At 42.2% G+C, this 17667-nt stretch overlaps 1 protein-coding gene across 3 annotated transcripts in view; it reads left to right on the plus strand.

Annotated features, from left to right (window-relative positions):
- Window positions 1-11484: 11484 nt before the first annotated feature.
- Window positions 11485-17667, plus strand: part of LOC308155641 (tetraspanin-3-like) — a gene marked incomplete at both ends in the record, with an annotated part of 9975 nt that continues 3792 nt past the window's right edge. The window contains 4 exons of one of the 3 annotated variants that reach the window (XM_080529012.1): window positions 11485-11547; window positions 14634-14825; window positions 14965-15039; window positions 15426-15527. In XM_080529012.1, the coding sequence (XP_080385138.1) occupies window positions 11485-11547; window positions 14634-14825; window positions 14965-15039; window positions 15426-15527 (432 nt within the window). The remainder of the gene's footprint in view (window positions 11548-14633; window positions 14826-14964; window positions 15040-15425; window positions 15528-17667) is intronic. The other 2 variants (XM_080529013.1, XM_080529014.1) reach the window with 2 other exon arrangements.

A 17667-nucleotide genomic window follows, 5' to 3' on the forward strand; every position in this document is an offset into this window, starting at 1 on the left:
AATATAGAATATCTCCACAATCACAAGGGCCTTCATAATGATATTGTTATCAAATGAAAGCTAACACCTGTGGGGTGGCTGTAGAAGTGTCAGAATCAAAATCTATGTTACTGTGTCAGAGCAAATAGAGCTAGAACATTATAAAACATCTCAAATTCAGTCTCCGCCTAAAAAAACAACAGCTTTTACAGTGAATATCACCTTGGAAACCTGATAACGAAGCCCAAATCATCTAGGAATCAGTACTCCAGGGTCTTATTAGTACTTGTGCCAAAGTCGATGCTAGTAATGTGAGCAAATGCAACTTTGTACCTGTTTTAGTACAGGTATGTTTAGGCGGACACCTATATGTTTAGGCCATTTGGAGATATGTTGGCACCATCTTTGACCTTTGACCTTTCTCATGTATCAGATTTTTATTTTTTTTTTTTGGGGGGGGGGGATTTTTTTGGGTTGGCCGACCAATGGTATGGAAATTCGGCGTTGAAACCGGACATGACACATTCTCCAGTTGGAGAAAACTGGATGTGACTTAGGCCGTGTTTACCGTCTCTGGGAAAAAATGGTGGCATCGTATAGCATGCAAAGTTGTGAAAAAAAATGTGATATCGATGAAGAGAATTGATCGAGGTAAACTCTTTATATCACTTCGGATCCCCATCTGGCTCCTATGAGGTTAATACTTTTCAAGACACCGCGGATACCCTGTAGTAAGGTCATCAGTCAATGGCATCAGTCTTGTAAGGGAGGCAGAAGAACCTGGAGAAGGCCAAGGCGACGCGCTTCAGGAGGGCTCTCTTGGGCTTCTCCTTGGTGCTGTTGGCTGTATCAGCAGCCTCCGTGTCTGCAGAGATTACAGACAACAGGATGTGACGTCATGTATCCGCTTCTCCATCCCATAATGCTAGCATTGTGTGTGATATGGAGAACGTGGCAGGAAAGATCATAGGGATTGACATTTCTACTGATACTGTAAACGGGTATCTTACCATCAGGGCCAGGGGGGACTGGAATATTGTTGTGTGGTTTCTGTGAATAAAACAAAGAAAGGTGATGATATTAATAATAATAATAACTTGGATTTGTATAGTGCCTTTCATAAAACCCAAGGACGCTTTACAATTCTAGAGGAAATGGTCAAAACAGAAACAAACAAAACAAAACAGGACCAGTGAGGCCTTGGTGAACAGATGGGTTTTAAGTGCTGATTTGAAGAAGGAGTCCAGGGTGGGGGCGTTGCGGATCACTATGGGGAGAGAGTTCCAGAGGGTAGGTGCAGCCACGCTGAAGGCTCTGTCCCCAAAGGTCCGTAGGTTGGTGCGGGGGGGTGATATTTGTCCTACAGCCTACAGTAGGCTACATACAGTACTGTATATGCTGCTGTAAGACAAGCTCCCCCGATCAAGTGCTTTAACCCAGATGTGACTTCATCCTCCTTTTATTATAATAATAAAAAAGCCTTTTACCTTGTTTTTCTTTGTTCTCTTTTTCGGATTTTCTCCTCTTTCACAGAGTTGTCCATCCCATTCTCCTGTGGGCACTGCAGGATTATATTCAGAGAGATACAGATATGAGGCAGACAGGCAGTGCATCACAATCACATGCTGTGCCATAATGAGGCCAGACACATTTCCACAATGTGTACACAGTAAAGTATTCAACTGTGTACACATTCCGTTGGGGGGGCAACTGTGAACACATTACCCCCCCAACGGAACCCCCCGCCTCCCCAAGAAAGAGGAATTATTACGGACGTAGACACCAAACATCACAAAGCCAGATCAACAATCTGGCCCCCTCCCACCTTGCCGACCTCGTCCCCCTCCACACCCCCTCCCGTTGTCTCAGGTCTGGCGACCAAACCACCCTCAAGACCACCAGGACCAAACTGCGGACCTGGGGTGATGGGGCCTTTTCAGCCGCAGCCCCGTCCCTCTGGAACGCCCTCCCCAGCCACATCAGACAGGCCAACACCCTCCCAACATTTAAACAGGCCCTCAAAACCCACCTCGTCAAGCTCGCCTTCACTAGTTAACCCTCCCCCCTCCCCTTCCCATGGGTCCCCAGCACTACCTTAATTAGGCCCCTATACTTTCTTTTATTTATTTTTTGTTTCTTTTTATTATTACTACTCGATCTTTTCAGTTTGTAAAACGTCTTTGAGTGTCTAGAAAACTCTAATGTATTATTATTACTATTATTATTATAATCATCCATATCTATCTATTCTCTTCTTACCTGTGAGGAGGTACCTACCAACTGGCACGCCAGTTTTACAGAGCTCCCTCTGAGGTGACATTCACCCTCCAGGCTGGAGGTCAGACTCAGGCTCCTCTGGGACGTCTCAGAGGACCCTGTGTCAAAGTTAAAGTCCTCCATACCGACGGCGATGTCATTCCAAGCACACTCTTGGCGGTCACTCCAAGCATACTCTTCATTCATGTCACTGTCGTCGTCATAGGCTTCCTCACCGCTGTCCTCCTCGTCACCATAACATTTGTCCTGGCAGACGTCACTCATGGAGGAAGACCTGGTCAAACACAGGGTGTCCTCCTCTTCACTGTCTTTGTCCTGGCAGATGGTGGAAGAGTTGGTCAAAGACAGGGTGTCCTCCTTTTCACTATCTTTGTCCTGGCACACGTCACTCATGGTGGAAGTGTTGATCAAAGACAGGGTGTCCTTCTCTTCACTATATTTCTCCTGGTAGACTTCTGTCATGGTGGAAGTGTTGATCAAAGACAGGGTGTCCTCCTCTTCACTATCTTTGTCCTGGTAGACTTCTGTCATGGTGGAAGTGTTGAACAAAGACAGGGTGTCCTCCTCTTCACTATATTTCTCCTGGTAGACTTCTGTCATGGGGGAAGTGTTGGTCAAAGACAGGGTGTCCTCCTCTTCACTATCTTTGTCCTGGTAGACTTCTGTCATGGTGGAAGTGTTGATCAAAGACAGGGTGTCCTCCTCTTCACTATCTTTGTCCTGGTAGACTTCTGTCATGGGGGAAGTGTTGGTCAAAGACAGGGTGTCCTCCTCTTCACTATATTTCTCCTGGTAGACTTCTGTCATAGTGGAAGTGTTGAACAAAGACAGGGTGTCCTCCTCTTCACTATATTTCTCCTGGCAGACTTCTGTCATGGGGGAAGTGTTGATCAAAGACAGGGTGTCCTCCTCTTCACTATATTTCTCCTGGCAGACTTCTGTCATGGTGGAAGTGTTGAACGAAGACAGGGTGTCCTCCTCTTCACTATCTTTGTCCTGGCACACGTCACTCATGGTGGAAGTGTTGATCAAAGACAGGGTGTCCTCCTCTTCACTATCTTTGTCCTGGCACACGTCACTCATGGTGGAAGTGTTGATCAAAGACAGGGTGTCCTCCTCTTCACTATCTTTGTCCTGGCACACGTCACTCATGGTGGAAGTGTTGATCAAAGACAGGGTGTCCTCCTCTTTACTATCTTTGACCGCCATTGAACGCGATCCTAACAAAACAAAGTTGACATGACATTTGGCCAACAACATGAATTCTCTTTGGGACAAGCACTCAGACTTAATATAAACATATAAACTAATAATTGCATGCCCTAAAATTAGGTACTGACACTTTTACATGAAGATGACCTTATGCATATGCAGTAACATTGTAATTCATCAAGTGAAAACAGTAAACTGAAGGATATATATTTTTCTCTGACCTGGAACATATTTCAGGTCTGAGGGAGACTGATACATAGTGTTACATATGTTACTGTGTAATAAGCTCATGAAGGTAGTGGTACCTTTCATTAAAATAGCCCAGGGCATGTCAGGGTTCTTGCAAGTCTCGTGGAGAAGGTCTCCCACCCTGGTGGTCAAAGCCTCACAAGTGGCGTCTAGCACCGCCCTCTTGTGCTGGCTGATGGTGTTGGGCACGGCCATTTCTTTATAAGTGAGATAAGTGACTAATTGTTGTGCGAAATTATACAGCAGCTCATTCAAGCTCTGGTACACTTTTCCCATGTAGTCGATGGGCTTGGACTTCCCCTGTCTAGCAGAGAACACCAAGCCAATTCTGTCCTTGAGCAGCTGGTAGACCTTGGGGATCACGTCCTCCTCATCCACATCAGTGTACAGGTTCCTCAGTATAGCAGCCGACATGTGGTAAGAGATGGGAAGCTGAGTCTCCTCCTCCTGCTGCTCCTCGATAGCACTGGTGTAATCCACTATCCTGCTCAGAATCATTCTCAAGCCTGAGTGACTTGACTCAGAGAGAACAAACAGTGGTCGGCCATGTTGTCCGTCGTCGCGGTCCTGTTCGAACATGGTGTAGAGGACCATGGCGGGGAGGACAACGTCAACGCAGGCAACGACCACCGAGGTGATGACCCCCAGTTCCCACCCCTGCAGGTCATCTATGGTCACCTTCTCAGAGAGAGAGACAGGTACTGTATAAGTGACAACATTTCTAATTGGGTTCATGATACTGTAGAAAGCAAGGCTAGTTTTGCAAGAATTTGATATTTTGAAGAAGTTCATCACTGAATTACCGTCTGTTTCAGGAGCTGCCTGATTAGACTCTGCTGACTGGAAAACAAATGAACACAATATTTCACTGGTGAACATTATTGACAAGTAATACTGGTGTGTACAAGGATACTGTGTTTTTGTCCTACTGGACATAAGGAGGTTCACAGTAGGACTCACGTGTGAGACATCAGGAGCTCCTCCGTTGTTAACACCTCCCTTACGCCCACCGCTGATAATGGACCAGGCTTGGCCTCCAGAGAGGTGGCATCTCTGAGCACCTCTGGGGTAAGGCGGTGAACCGGAGATGGAGCGGAACTCTTCCCACCCTCCGGTGTCAGCCGCTGGACTAGTGGTGCTGAAAGAGAGATACACAATCAGATATCACACCACCCTGTAAGCATGTAACCATGGCAACAACAACGCTATGGCCTCATATCTGGCGTACGACTAGGGTCACCAAAACACCCACATGTAGTCTCCTTTCTGGGGGCTGAAATCCGTGTTTTGATAGGTGGCAGAACTCCTAGTCGTCCTACAGGGAGAGGAAAGTCAAGTTGTGATTGGTGGATTCTTCCAGGGGATAGATAGGGAGAATTCTATCAATGAAAGTCACACTGGGTATCTTGGCTAATCATACTCACGGTAACCACCGTCAGAAGAGGACCAGGGCTCCTTCAATAAAGCAATGTCCTGGGATGGAGAGTCACTTTTACTGAATACACTAACCACACAATACTACAGAGTCGTTAAATACACTTACTGAGAAACAATGGTGTTACTCAACAAAACAGGCGATGGCAGAGTGGGGGTGGGAGGAGTGTGTGTGTGTGTGTGTGTGTGTGTGTATAGGGGAGGGTTGGGGGTTTACTTACTACTGTGCTTGGTCCACTAATGTGCCTGGTCCGACTACCTCTGGCTGCCTTGGGCCTTGCCTTGCGGCAGACATGGAGGCCACGCAGAGGTGGGAGGCCACACGGAGGCGTCGGAACCCGGCCCTGAGACAACACATGATCATCATATGAAAGTGGGCTGGACTTGAGAGGTCTATGGAAGTCAATCAATTCTATAACAAGTCAATGGCTGACACCAAATCATAACGTTGTCTATAGCCACAGAACCGATCAGAATGGATGGGGAAAATTCAATACCTTACAAACATGGTATGTCTAATTTTCTAGCCTACCAATCCAGTTTTCTCTAAGACAAATCCTACCTTCGGGGGGTTATCGTTCTTGGGGTGCAGTGGGACCGCCTGAGCTGTAAGCCACTGTCCAGGCTTCTGGGGACAGGCAAGCTCGGGCGTCTGGGGAGCTGTGAGGGTCCCAGCCTGATGTAGAATAAACCAACAACCAATCAGGGTTGTTAGGATAGAGAGGAGATTATGAGCTACCAATTTACCCAGTTGTATTGCATTTTATCCCTGACATTCGTATAACTCAAAGTTTTAACTTGTCCCATAATAACAAAGGAAAAAAAGACCACGCCAAAATGAAAAAATGAAAACAATTATGATCTGATTTTCACAGTCAGCTAAACTCTCCCTTGCATCACATCCTCCAAGGAACAGACGATTGTTGTAAATGAACAGGATTTCATGTAAAGAAGTGTGAAACTGAAATGAACACAAACTAACTAATAAACACAAACTAATTCGCTTTTTTGTAGGAAGTTATGGTCAAAACTATAATTTCTTTTCCAAAATAATTAAATGTAAGACCTAATATTAACTAATCAGATAGGTATTACATAGATTAGAACATCGCATTCATGCTAATCAGTGCATCCTGTATAAATAAGAATAGACTGAATGCATTACAATGTGCTATCGTTACAATGTGCTATCGTACATGCCACCAAACTGTATAACTTAAAGATAAACATTATAACAATAATAGATAATAATTGAACTTCCAGGTAGTGTCGCTCAAAGGGTTAGAAACTAAAGATATCTAACGATGTGGCAAGAACATTGACACTGTAAAAAACCGATAGTTTTCAAGAAACACCACTAGATGGCCTAGCCTAGGAAACTAAGAGAAAACAACAATACCGCCCTCTAGTGGCAGAAGAAGGACTCAAATAAGACAGAGAAACCGTTCCAAACTTACTTTGAGCTTTCGTCTCCGCAGCATCTTATGGTTTGTATTTTCGTCCACGATTAGGCATGTACAGACAGAAGATACGACCGATGTGTTTGCAAATCAATCACCGACTGATTTTTTTCCCAGTTGCAGTTTGCTTCAGGCTCAACATTGCGTCACACAACATATATGACATCATAATGGACAATCGCGACCACGCCCCTCCCACTCCACCCACTGATGGCCTACGCACTATAACCATACAACTGGCATCGATGTTTACAGTTAATTGGTTATTATCAAATGAAGAGTGTATAGACTATGCCATATAAGATACTTTCACATGCTATGCAGGTCTCCCCATGAACAATTTCGTCAGTGTCATATCTAAAAATATATTTATTATATCCTAAAATAAGGCTCAATTGTCTCAAAAAAAGTGCCTTATCAATGTCCCTGCAAGACAGCTTTTCCCGAACTTGTTGTCTACTAAGCTAACAGATAGCTGCTTAATTGTAGCATGTGTGGACACATATAAAGGCAGTGAGAGGTTTAACTATTTGAAGGACCATTACAGGTCAATGTGTAGCTAGTAGAGGCACTGCACTGGTACTGTACATTGATTGATTGTGTTGAGGTCCTTTATTGAGACTAATTTCTTTCGTCCTGTCAAAGACATTGGTTTGGAATTTAAGAAATCGGAAGAAATCTGACATCTGACTCCTGTTTTCACTTACTAAACTTTGAGTTTGATTATGTGGTCCTCTGTGGCTCAGATGGTAGAGCATGGAAATAATATCGCATAGTAGGTTGTGAATTTGATTCCCGCTGGGACCATATACTGACAAATGTATGCACTCACTGCAATGTAAGTCGTTTTGGATAAAAGGGTCAGCTAAATAAATATACTGTAGAAGCGTTCAGCTTAGCTGCTCACGTTCTTAATTTAGGCCACTTTGATGGCGACATTGGTGAATGAAATGAACTCCACTGTAGGTTGAACGTAGTGCTGTAGTGTGTTCCTTCCCCCCACTCCCTATTGAGGTGTGTTCACACAAATAAAAGCATGACAGAGGGTCTAGATATGTTAACCAGACTAATATTGGTAGCTATAATGTCAGCGCTGTTGTGTGAAGCGTTACGTTAGAATGATAGACCCTATTATAATGTCAATGTATGCATATTATTACCACGTTAATGGGCGATCGTTACATTCAATAGGAATCATTTCAGCCACGATTCAGTGATTGTTCCCCATTAGCGAGCTCATTATGATTGCTAGCTTCTGTTTGTATAAATAGTGCGGTTGCTGACAGCCTCCTTGTCATTTGTTCCAGTGACTGACCCAGGCACGGCTTGAGGATTTTCCTGGCTGGAGATACTGCATTTTGGTATGTTTGAATTTACTTTATTTTGTTTAGGACTGGGTTGTGCTTGTACTAGCTGAGTGCTTTGCGTTGTGTTATGTTGTTTGTCTTGCTGGTAATCACCTATGGGTCATTATACGAAAACGTGCCATTTTCCATTTTTAATGTTTGGTTTTCGGAGTATTTGATTTAAAAGGGTATGCCCCTTTTTGGATGAAGTAGATCCTCACCTCTTAGAAAAAAATGACGTGCCATCTCAGGGTATCTTATTTATTTATTTTCACATAATCAACATGCGTAAGTCTGTTTCGTCAACCCTGTTACCGACATTAATTAATGTTTGAAAATGTTTTAAATCCATATTTAGAACAAATCTGATATTCTATGAAATATAAAGTCCCCTTTGTTACAATAAGTGTGTTTGTAAAGTGAGAATAATGAGGAGTTTACTTTTTTTCCATGATGAATATGCTCATTTACAATTGACACTTTAACAGCATCTTCTGTTTTAAGAAAAAGTTATGGAAACAACATAATAATACCCTGATTTCTTTGTGTGGATTACTGGTCTATTTTACTTTACATATAAAATTAGTTGATTTTGCATTAGTCTTTTCATTGTTTAAATTATATTATAATATTATACAAGTAACAGGGCTGACAACTCAGTAACAGGGTTGACATCAGTTGGTTGTCAACTGGTTACTGCTTGTTTAAGTTACAGTTATAGGTCTAATGGAGCTTAATGGTACATTCATAAACCTTTAACTCAAAACTACTAATCAGAATAGTCTGGACACAGATTTATTAATAGACGGTAATGAAAAATGATGATAGTATGGATGGAACCAATCGTTTTATTCAAAACTTAGAGCAGTTTTGTTCAAGTGACATAAAATGGCACGTTTTCGTATAATGACCCCTATACATATTACAACAAATGTTTATGTATTTGTATAATAGCCTGTGGAAGTGTGCCTTTATTACTTTCTCAAACTAGTAATAATGTCATTAATCTTAATCTGATTGTACTTGTTGTACGGCGACCTTGAGTGTCTTGAAAGGCGCCTTATAAAATAAATGTATTATTAATAGATTACCATGTGTTGTGACAGGATTGTGTCTCTGTTTTAGAAGACTGAACAGTGAAGGAGAGACGACGAGTGGAGGAGAGACAAGAAAGAGGACTGATTAGGAAGAGTGAAGAAGAGAGGAGAGAGGATTGACAAGAGCAGAAGAGTAGGGCTATTGGAAGGAAAGAAGAGGAAAGAAGACAGGCTGAAAAGATGGCTCTTTCAAAGAAGAGGAAGTGTCATTTCACTGATAAACTACAAGCAGAATTTCCATTTATTCATTCTTGTAGACCTGGCCAGGCTGAGACCATGGTGCTCTGCTCCCTTTGTAAATCTTCTTTTTCAATAGGCAGTGGTGGGAGGTTTGCTGTGGTGGAGCACCAACAGACCAAGAGACACAAAAGCGCTATAACTGCCAGTGCAGGTGTTCCCAGTGTCACCACCTTCTTTAAAAGGGTAGAGCCTACCCAACATGAGTATGATCTGGCCATAAAGGAGGGAATCTTGGCATATCATACATTGAAACATAATCATAGTTACCGCTCCCTCGACTGCACTGCTCAACTGACAAGGAAGCTTTATGAGCCGAAGTTTACCTGTGCCAGGACAAAAGGTGATGCTATTGTTCAGAATGTTTTTGCACCTTGGGCAACCACTATGGTAACACAGGACCTAGATAGAGTTGAATTTGTGTCCATTTCAACTGATGCTTCAAATCATGGACATGTTAAGCTGATGCCAGTACTAGTCAGGTACTGCAAAATATATGATGGGAGCCTGTCAGTAGAAACAAAGCTACTTGATTTTGTTGAGCTTAAGGGGGAAACAGCAGAGCAACTGGCAGCTGAGATCCTTGTTGTCATAGAGAAATACACTCTTCAGAACAAAGTGGTGGCATTATACTATGCTTACCAGGAAGTAATGCACCCGTAGAGAGGGTGTTCTCTCTTATGAATGATATATGGACTGATAGTAGGAATAGATTCACAGTGGACACAGTCAAGGCCATGCTTACTGTCAAGACAAACATCAACCTTCCCTGTCATGAGTTCATGGATCTCCTATCCAAAGACAAGGCCATCCAGAGGAAAATACATTCTTCTGAGAAATATGATTAGGTAAAAGGTGAGTGAGAGAGATTCTCTATACAGAAGCTGTGAATATGTTTATCTGATGAGTGAATCTTACCAGTGCTAGTTATGAATGTTTTTATTTTATTTAATACATTACCATTATGTTGTTTGACCTTTCTGGTGCTATTGCATGGTTAAATTAGTTAATGGTACATTTCAAATCACTATTCTCTCAGTTTTGCACTCATGTTCTCTTCTACTGTGATTCTATCCATTCCAGACTACCAGGACCCAGTGGCGTGTCTAGGAGGTGGCCTAGGGTGGCACGTGAGCAGTGGTGTCTTCCACATTAGTTGGACAGCTCCATTTATAGTTGTAAAATAGTTTGCCATGGAAAGTGAAAGTGCTATCTGGGGCTCGAGGCGAGCTCTTGTTCTGAGAAGTCTGTTACTCTAGACGATGAAGATTTCCAAAAGCATAAGTGCCTAATTGTCAATATGTTGTATTTAAACCCAATGTTAATAAAGCTGCTGGAACCTCAATTTGCTGTCCCAATTCTGGGGTTTGTCATAACATTAATATTTAACACCTATGCTCTGTGCTGCAGTACTGGAATTGGAATAGTTCAATCTAATCAGACTAGTGGAGAAGAGCTTATGGGGTGCCCTGGTGGCTATTATTATTAATAAGCTAATACAATGAAATATATGCAGTGGGTGTATAAAGTTGTTTTAAATTATTAATAAAAATACAATACAATATACAGAATTTTGACAACATCATTAGTCTTATGTTAGGCTTAAACATTATGTTAGGCTTAAAGTATGAGTAGGGTAGTGGAGATAAAAATGGTCATAAAAAGCACAATAGTGTGTACAAATTCACCAGAATGCAGGAAATTAAGTGTTAAATCCTCATTTTTTCTGGGGGAGGACCCCCAGACCCCCCACTTGGTTGATGGTTGGCTCGTCAACCTGAACAGTTCTAAGAATTACTTTTAATACCACTTACAGTACACTGACACTAATGTTGAGAGGCACATTCCAGTTGTTACACTTGAGTATTCTTGCTTGAATGTGTATACATTGGTCAAAATAAGGTCAAAATAAATGAAACAGCAATTGTCCCCGTTTCTGTATTTCATCATGATAAAATGTATACATTTTCCCTAAAAAGTTGGAAATGTCCCCAGATTGCATCTGAGAAATCTGGTCACCTTATCCTAACCTAATGAATAGGACTAAATAAATAACAAACACAATCAAGACATGTGACTTTATCCGCTGTGTTGGCCATCATGTGATTGGTCAAAGAATAGAATCGGGGGCAGTGGGACAGGACAGCCATCTTATTGTAAACAGCATCCATCCCTCCAGCAATCTCCACAGTCATGGGGCAGTGTGGGATTACCTCGTCAAAGACCGTCCTGGTGTTTCTGAATCTAATATTCTGGGTAAGCAAGCTAATAGATACAAGCTAATAGCTGCTGTGTCTCGGTACAGTTTGACGGGGTTGATGGGTTTGGATGCAGCAGAAAACGGCTCAGGTCGGTAGCAAACTGCAGCAGCAAGAGTCGGGGCTGCGTTCGTAAATGTGCACTTAGAGCGCCGGAACGCACACTGGGTCCAACGTCATAAAGGGACCAAGTAATTTGATTGGACAAGAGGCGTTCCATGAGTGCTGATCTGATTTCCACAGAGTATTTACGAACGCACCCTCACTCTGGCCAAAGCCACTTTCGCAATCCTGACTCTGGCTCTGATCTGCTATAGGCTACGAATATTAGTGATCAGATCAGATATCAATGTGAAATGTTTCGTAGCTATCTCACTTGTCAGGTTCGTAGTAGATAGCCCGATATGTTTTGATATTGCTAATCAATGATATCATCATAATAATCAATGTTCGTTATATCTAGGTAGCTGGGTCGTGCGATTATAACTAACATAAGTAGAATAGGCCTTCTAATACATGCACTTACAAAAAACAATATTAGTCCAGTAGTAAAAATAAATAAATAAAATAAAATACGATATTGTTCACCTTTGAGTGAGCAAGACCACTGGAACACATTTGCAGGTGACTTGCATTGCAACAGCAGTGCCAATCAAGCATGTTTTGGAGCCTCTAGCACCAATTGTCGGTTAATAACGAACTGTTAAATGCTTATCTTTAAAACATTATACATGTTATCAAGAAGCTGCATCCATGCAAATTAAGTAATGTTGGCTTAAACATTTTAAAGATGGTCTGGAATGGCTTCTATGTGTCTTAAAGAGGTAATGGGATATGATGACCCCTGCTTTGAGGACAGAGGAGCAGCTTTCATCAAAGACAGTGAACATGTTACAGTCAGATGAATGAAGCCAAGCGCAGAACACAGAGTCAGGACACCTAGACATATCTACTACTATATCTACTGCCCCCCAGCACTGCGTCTCCTGAAGACACCCGCTTTTCCCCTTTACTGTGTCCCCTAAAACTTCTATTGCCCCCCTTGTACTGTTTCTCTGTTTCTCCAGTGTCTCTCTCTCTCTCTCTCTCTCTCTCTCTCTCTCTCTCTCTCTCTCTCTCTCTCTCTCTCTCTCTCTCTCTCTCTCTCTCTCTCTCTCTCTCTCTCTCTCTCTCTCTCTCTCTCTCTATATATATATATATACACTGTATATATAAATTAAAAATCTAGGTTTAGAAGAAGGTGATAGAAGAAGCTTTTTCCTTCTATCACAGAGACTGCCAATGGCCCCTGGCCTGAGCTAGATTACTCTTCCTGCTACGACTGGTGGATTGTTGATTCACTTGCTTAGTCAAATGTATTGATTGTAAATTGCTTTAGATTAAGGCGTCTGCTAAATGCCAAAAATGTAAATGTAAATAATCAGGTTTTAAGGGATAGGAGGGGGACGGTAGGTGTAGTAGTGCGTTCCCACTACATAGTAGGCTATGTGAAATTTGTGTATGCAAGAAATGCCCGGATGAATACTAGATTAGCCAGAATTACAGAGTATTACACCTTGTTTAGTTAGCTATTATGTTCCAACGTTTCTGTCTAACCTCGCAGTAAAGGTATCTAAATAACGTAACGTAGATAGCTTGGCCTACAGAAGTGGAAAGCAAGCATCAGGGGCCAGTTGCATAAACATAGAGTAAGACTGGTCTAAGCCTTAGACTAGTCTTATATTCTCAGGTTAGACCAGTCTAATTAAGACTGACTTATTTTGAGGTTAGAAAGTTAGCCACCTTCCCCACTGGCTAAGCTTGATTTAAGAGCTGTGTTGCTATGGGAACGAGTCAGGGCTAGTAGCTAGCTAACACTGTAACTCCAGCGCGGTAAACTACTTCAATGGTTAAAACTGCTAAGCAGTATACTTTTCTCCACATTATATTCTCCAATACACATATGTTTTCAGCAGTGTTTTTTTTTCTTCTGTTAAGTGTCTTATTTGACCTAGAATGCATTGCGTGACAGGCTATCTAAGTCAGTCTTACCTTACTCATAGGTGAGCTTTATGCAACAGGAACATTTTAGAGTCTATAGCAAGACTGACCTAAAGTGAGATCTATCATATTCTAAGTCTAATAGGTCTATCTTTATGCAACCGGCCCCAGATCAGATAAATAAACAGGTTATTTTAATACGTTTATTGTTACGTCACGTTACACAAGTAAAATTCTTAGGCTTCGGATTCTGACATTGCATTGCAGCACAAGACATAATAAATCAAGCATAACTCAAGATAAAAGTGTCAGGACAGTAGTACAGGACATAGGAGACAAACAAATAGTAGGCATAGTACAAGATAAGGTGGTATTAGTGCAGGTAAGACAAGACAGGTTGCACTAGCGGTGCAGCTAGTGATGATGAGTTCACAGCAGTAAGATGTCTTGTATTGAGTTTAGGGTTGCTGTAGTCCATGTACAAGGTTATGTGTTATGTTTATGGGATTCTGTCTTGTATTTTGCAGAACAGGAACTTGCTGCAAACCAGTATTAACTGAGTCAGACCAGTCTAACTGTAACACATTTCAGCATCTGTAATGTTACTTTTCCTGTATAATAAATACAATTGTATCTCCACATTTAGGGCAGTATTCTGTATGTTGTATACTTATAATGTCTAAACTTAGATTTTGGTGCGCTTAATAGGTACACCTATTAGGCCTAGTTGGATTACAGGGAATTTAGAGACTTTGCTTCAAATGCAATGAATGCACCTGTCTTATCGAGTTGCTGCATAACTGTAGATGTTATTGTAGTGATTTTATAGGCTATTATTCGTTCTGGTTTATTTGTACGTATGCCACTAACACCAGCTACTTTACAGGGGTATCATTCAACACAACATTCAGTTTTTTCCCCCGTCAAGCCAATCTGATTCTGACATGACCTGACATACATCCTCTTCTCTCCTCTTCTGTCCCCTTCTGTCCTCTTCTCTCCTCTTCTCTCTTCTTCTCTCCTCTTCTCTCCTCTTCTCTCTTCTTCTCTCCTCTTCTCTCCTCTCCTCTCCTCTCCTCTCCTCTCCTCTTCTCTCCTCTCCAGGCTGCAGCTGGGATCCTGTGTTACATCGGAGCCTACGTGTTCATCACATACGACGACTACGACCATTTCTTTGAGGACGTGTACACTCTGATCCCAGCTGTAACAATCATAGTAGTGGGGACTCTGCTGTTTATAATCGGGTTGGTTGGCTGCTGTGCCACCATACGAGAAAGTTCCTGCGGCCTAGCGACTGTAAGTAGCATAGCTCTGTGGCGAGGCTCTGTGAACGGCTGAACGCCCACAAATCAATAATTATCGTAGTAAGTAATCAAAACAAATATACGGAATATATTTTTGCCACAATCTTCTGTCTCTTCTCTTTGTACCACAGTTTGCTGCTATCCTCCTCCTAGTGTTCGTCACAGAGGTAGTCGTGGTGGTACTGGGCTATATTTACAGGGCAAAGGTAGGAGCTGTCTCTCTGAATACTATAACAATTAAAAAAGGCAGAATACATTTGTGAAATTATGAATTGGCAATACCATATTAAGTATGTAGGTAAAATTGCATCTGTAGCATTTTATTTCATTTATTTAATTAGTCAAAACATTGGTATATGTATGGGTGTGGGTGTGTTTGTGTGTGTGTGTGTGTGTGTGTGTGTGTGCATGTGACAAACCCTGATTGTGCAATGATAATATACATATATTTATGTCTGTAATGTAATGCTGCAGTAAGCTTTAGTTATCTTTAATGTTGTAGTAGAACATTCTAACATTCTATGCCATGGCCATTGGTCAGCTGCTGTTGATGTGTTCCATGTGATCTGATTTGACACCCAATTTATCTCAGGTGGAAGATGAGGTGAATCACTCCATCCAGAAGGTGTATAATAACTACAATGGAACTAACACTAATGCCCCCAGCCGTGCCATCGACTATGTGCAGAGACAGGTGAGGACAATGGCAGTGGATTTCTTTGGCCTGCATCTCATTTGACAGGGTTCCCGCGGGTGCTTGAAATCCTTGAAAGTTTGTGAATTTGAGAGAGAAAAAATCACGGCCTTAAAGGTTTTTGAAAATAGACATGGGTCATTGAAAGTGCTTGAATTCCCCCCTCTCTCTCTTTCTCAATTTTTAAAAAAATTTTTTACGTAATTATAGTAGATAAGTCACATTGCTTAACTTTACACATATTTCACAATATATTCAATCAATTAAATTCAAACATAATCAGTGTCTTTGAGCCCCGGAAAAGCGCTATATAAAAACAATGAATTAATATTGTTTTGCTGTGCTGTGGTAGAGAAGGCAAGAGACCATCTAGTGTTCAAATCTGTCTCAAACTATGCCGTGTTGGGCCCTTGAATTTGAGGAAATTGAGTCTTGAAAGTACTTGAAAAGTGCTTGAATTTGATGTTTCAGAAGGTGTGGGAACCCTGATTTTAGTGTTGGGAGGATGTCTGCAGCGAGCCAGTTGACAGGGCTACAGCGTCCATATTGTTTCTCTGTAGTTTACACTGGACACAACATTCAGTTTTTTGCCAGATGAACACATACAGTATATCTCAAAAGTGAGTACACCCTTTAGATTTTTGCAAATATTCTGTCATATCCTTTCAGGGGATAACACTAACACTATCTTAATGAAACTTTGATATAACTTAAAGTAGTCAGTGTGCTGCTTGAATAACAGTATAGATTTATTGTCCATTGAAAATTACTCAGTACACAGCTGTTAATGTCTAAACAGCTGGCAACAAAAGTGAGTACACCCAATAGTGAACATGTCTAAATTGTGCCCAAAGTGTCAATATTTTGTGTGACCACCATTGTTATCTAGCACTGCTTTAACCCTCCTGGGCATGGAATTCACCAGAGCTGCACAGGTTGCTTCTGGAATCTTCTTCCACTCCTCCATGACGACATCACGGAGCCCACGGATGTTGGACACCTTGCACTCCTCCACCTTCCTCTTGAGGATGCCCCACATGTGCTCAATTTGGTTTAGGTCTAGAGACATACTTGGCCAGTCCATCACCTTAACCTTCAGCTTCTTCAGCAAGGCCGATGTCATCTTGGAGGTGTGTTTAGGGTCATTATCATGTTGGAAAACTGCCCTAAAAAACGGCCCAGTTTCCGAAGAGAGGGGATCATGCTCTGCTGCAGGATGTCACAGTATATATTGGAATTCATGTGTCCCTCAATGAAATGCAGCTCCCCAGTGCCGGCAGCACTCATGCAGCCCCAGACCATGATGCTGCCACCACCATGCTTGACTGTAGGCAAAACACATTTGTCTTGGTACTCCTCACCAGGGTGCCGCCACACACGCCGGACACCATCTGACCCAAACAGGTTTATTTTGGTCTCATCAGACCACAGGACATGGTTCCAGTAACTCATGTTCTTGGATTCATTGTCTTCAGCAAACTGTTTGCGGGCTTTCTTATGCATCGGTTTCAGAAGAGGCTTCTGTCTGGGGCGACGGCCATACAAACCGATTTGATGCAGTGTGCGGCGTATGGTCTGGGCACTGACAGGCTGACATCCCACTTCTGCAACCTCTGCAGCAATGCTGGAAGCACTCGCATGTCTATTTTTGGAAACCAACCTCTGGATATGACGCTGAGCACGTGGACTCAACTTCTTTGGTCGACCCTGGCGAGGCCTGTTCCGAGTGGAACCTGTCCTGGAAAACCGCTGTATGATCTTAGCCACTGTGCTGCAACTCATTTTCAGGGTGTTGGCAATCTTCTTATAGCCAAGGCCATCTTTGTGAAGTGCAATAATCATTTTTTTCAGCCGCTCAGAGAGTTCCTTGCCATGAGGTGCCATGTTGTCCAGCATTCAGAGAGAATTGTGCCCAAAACACCAAATTTAACAGCCCTGCTTATCATTTACACCTGAATCCTTGTAACACTAACGAGTCACATGACACCAGGGCGGGAAAACAACAATCATTGGGCACAATTAGGACATGTTCACTATGGGGTGTATTCACTTTTGTTGCCAGCTGTTTAGACATTAACAGCTGTGTACTGAGTAATTTTCAAAGGACAATAAATCTATACTGTTATTCAAGCAGCACACT

This window comes from Nansenia antarctica (assembly GCF_963989245.1).
Source record: "Nansenia antarctica genome assembly, chromosome: 4".
NCBI lineage: Eukaryota > Metazoa > Chordata > Actinopteri > Argentiniformes > Microstomatidae > Nansenia > Nansenia antarctica.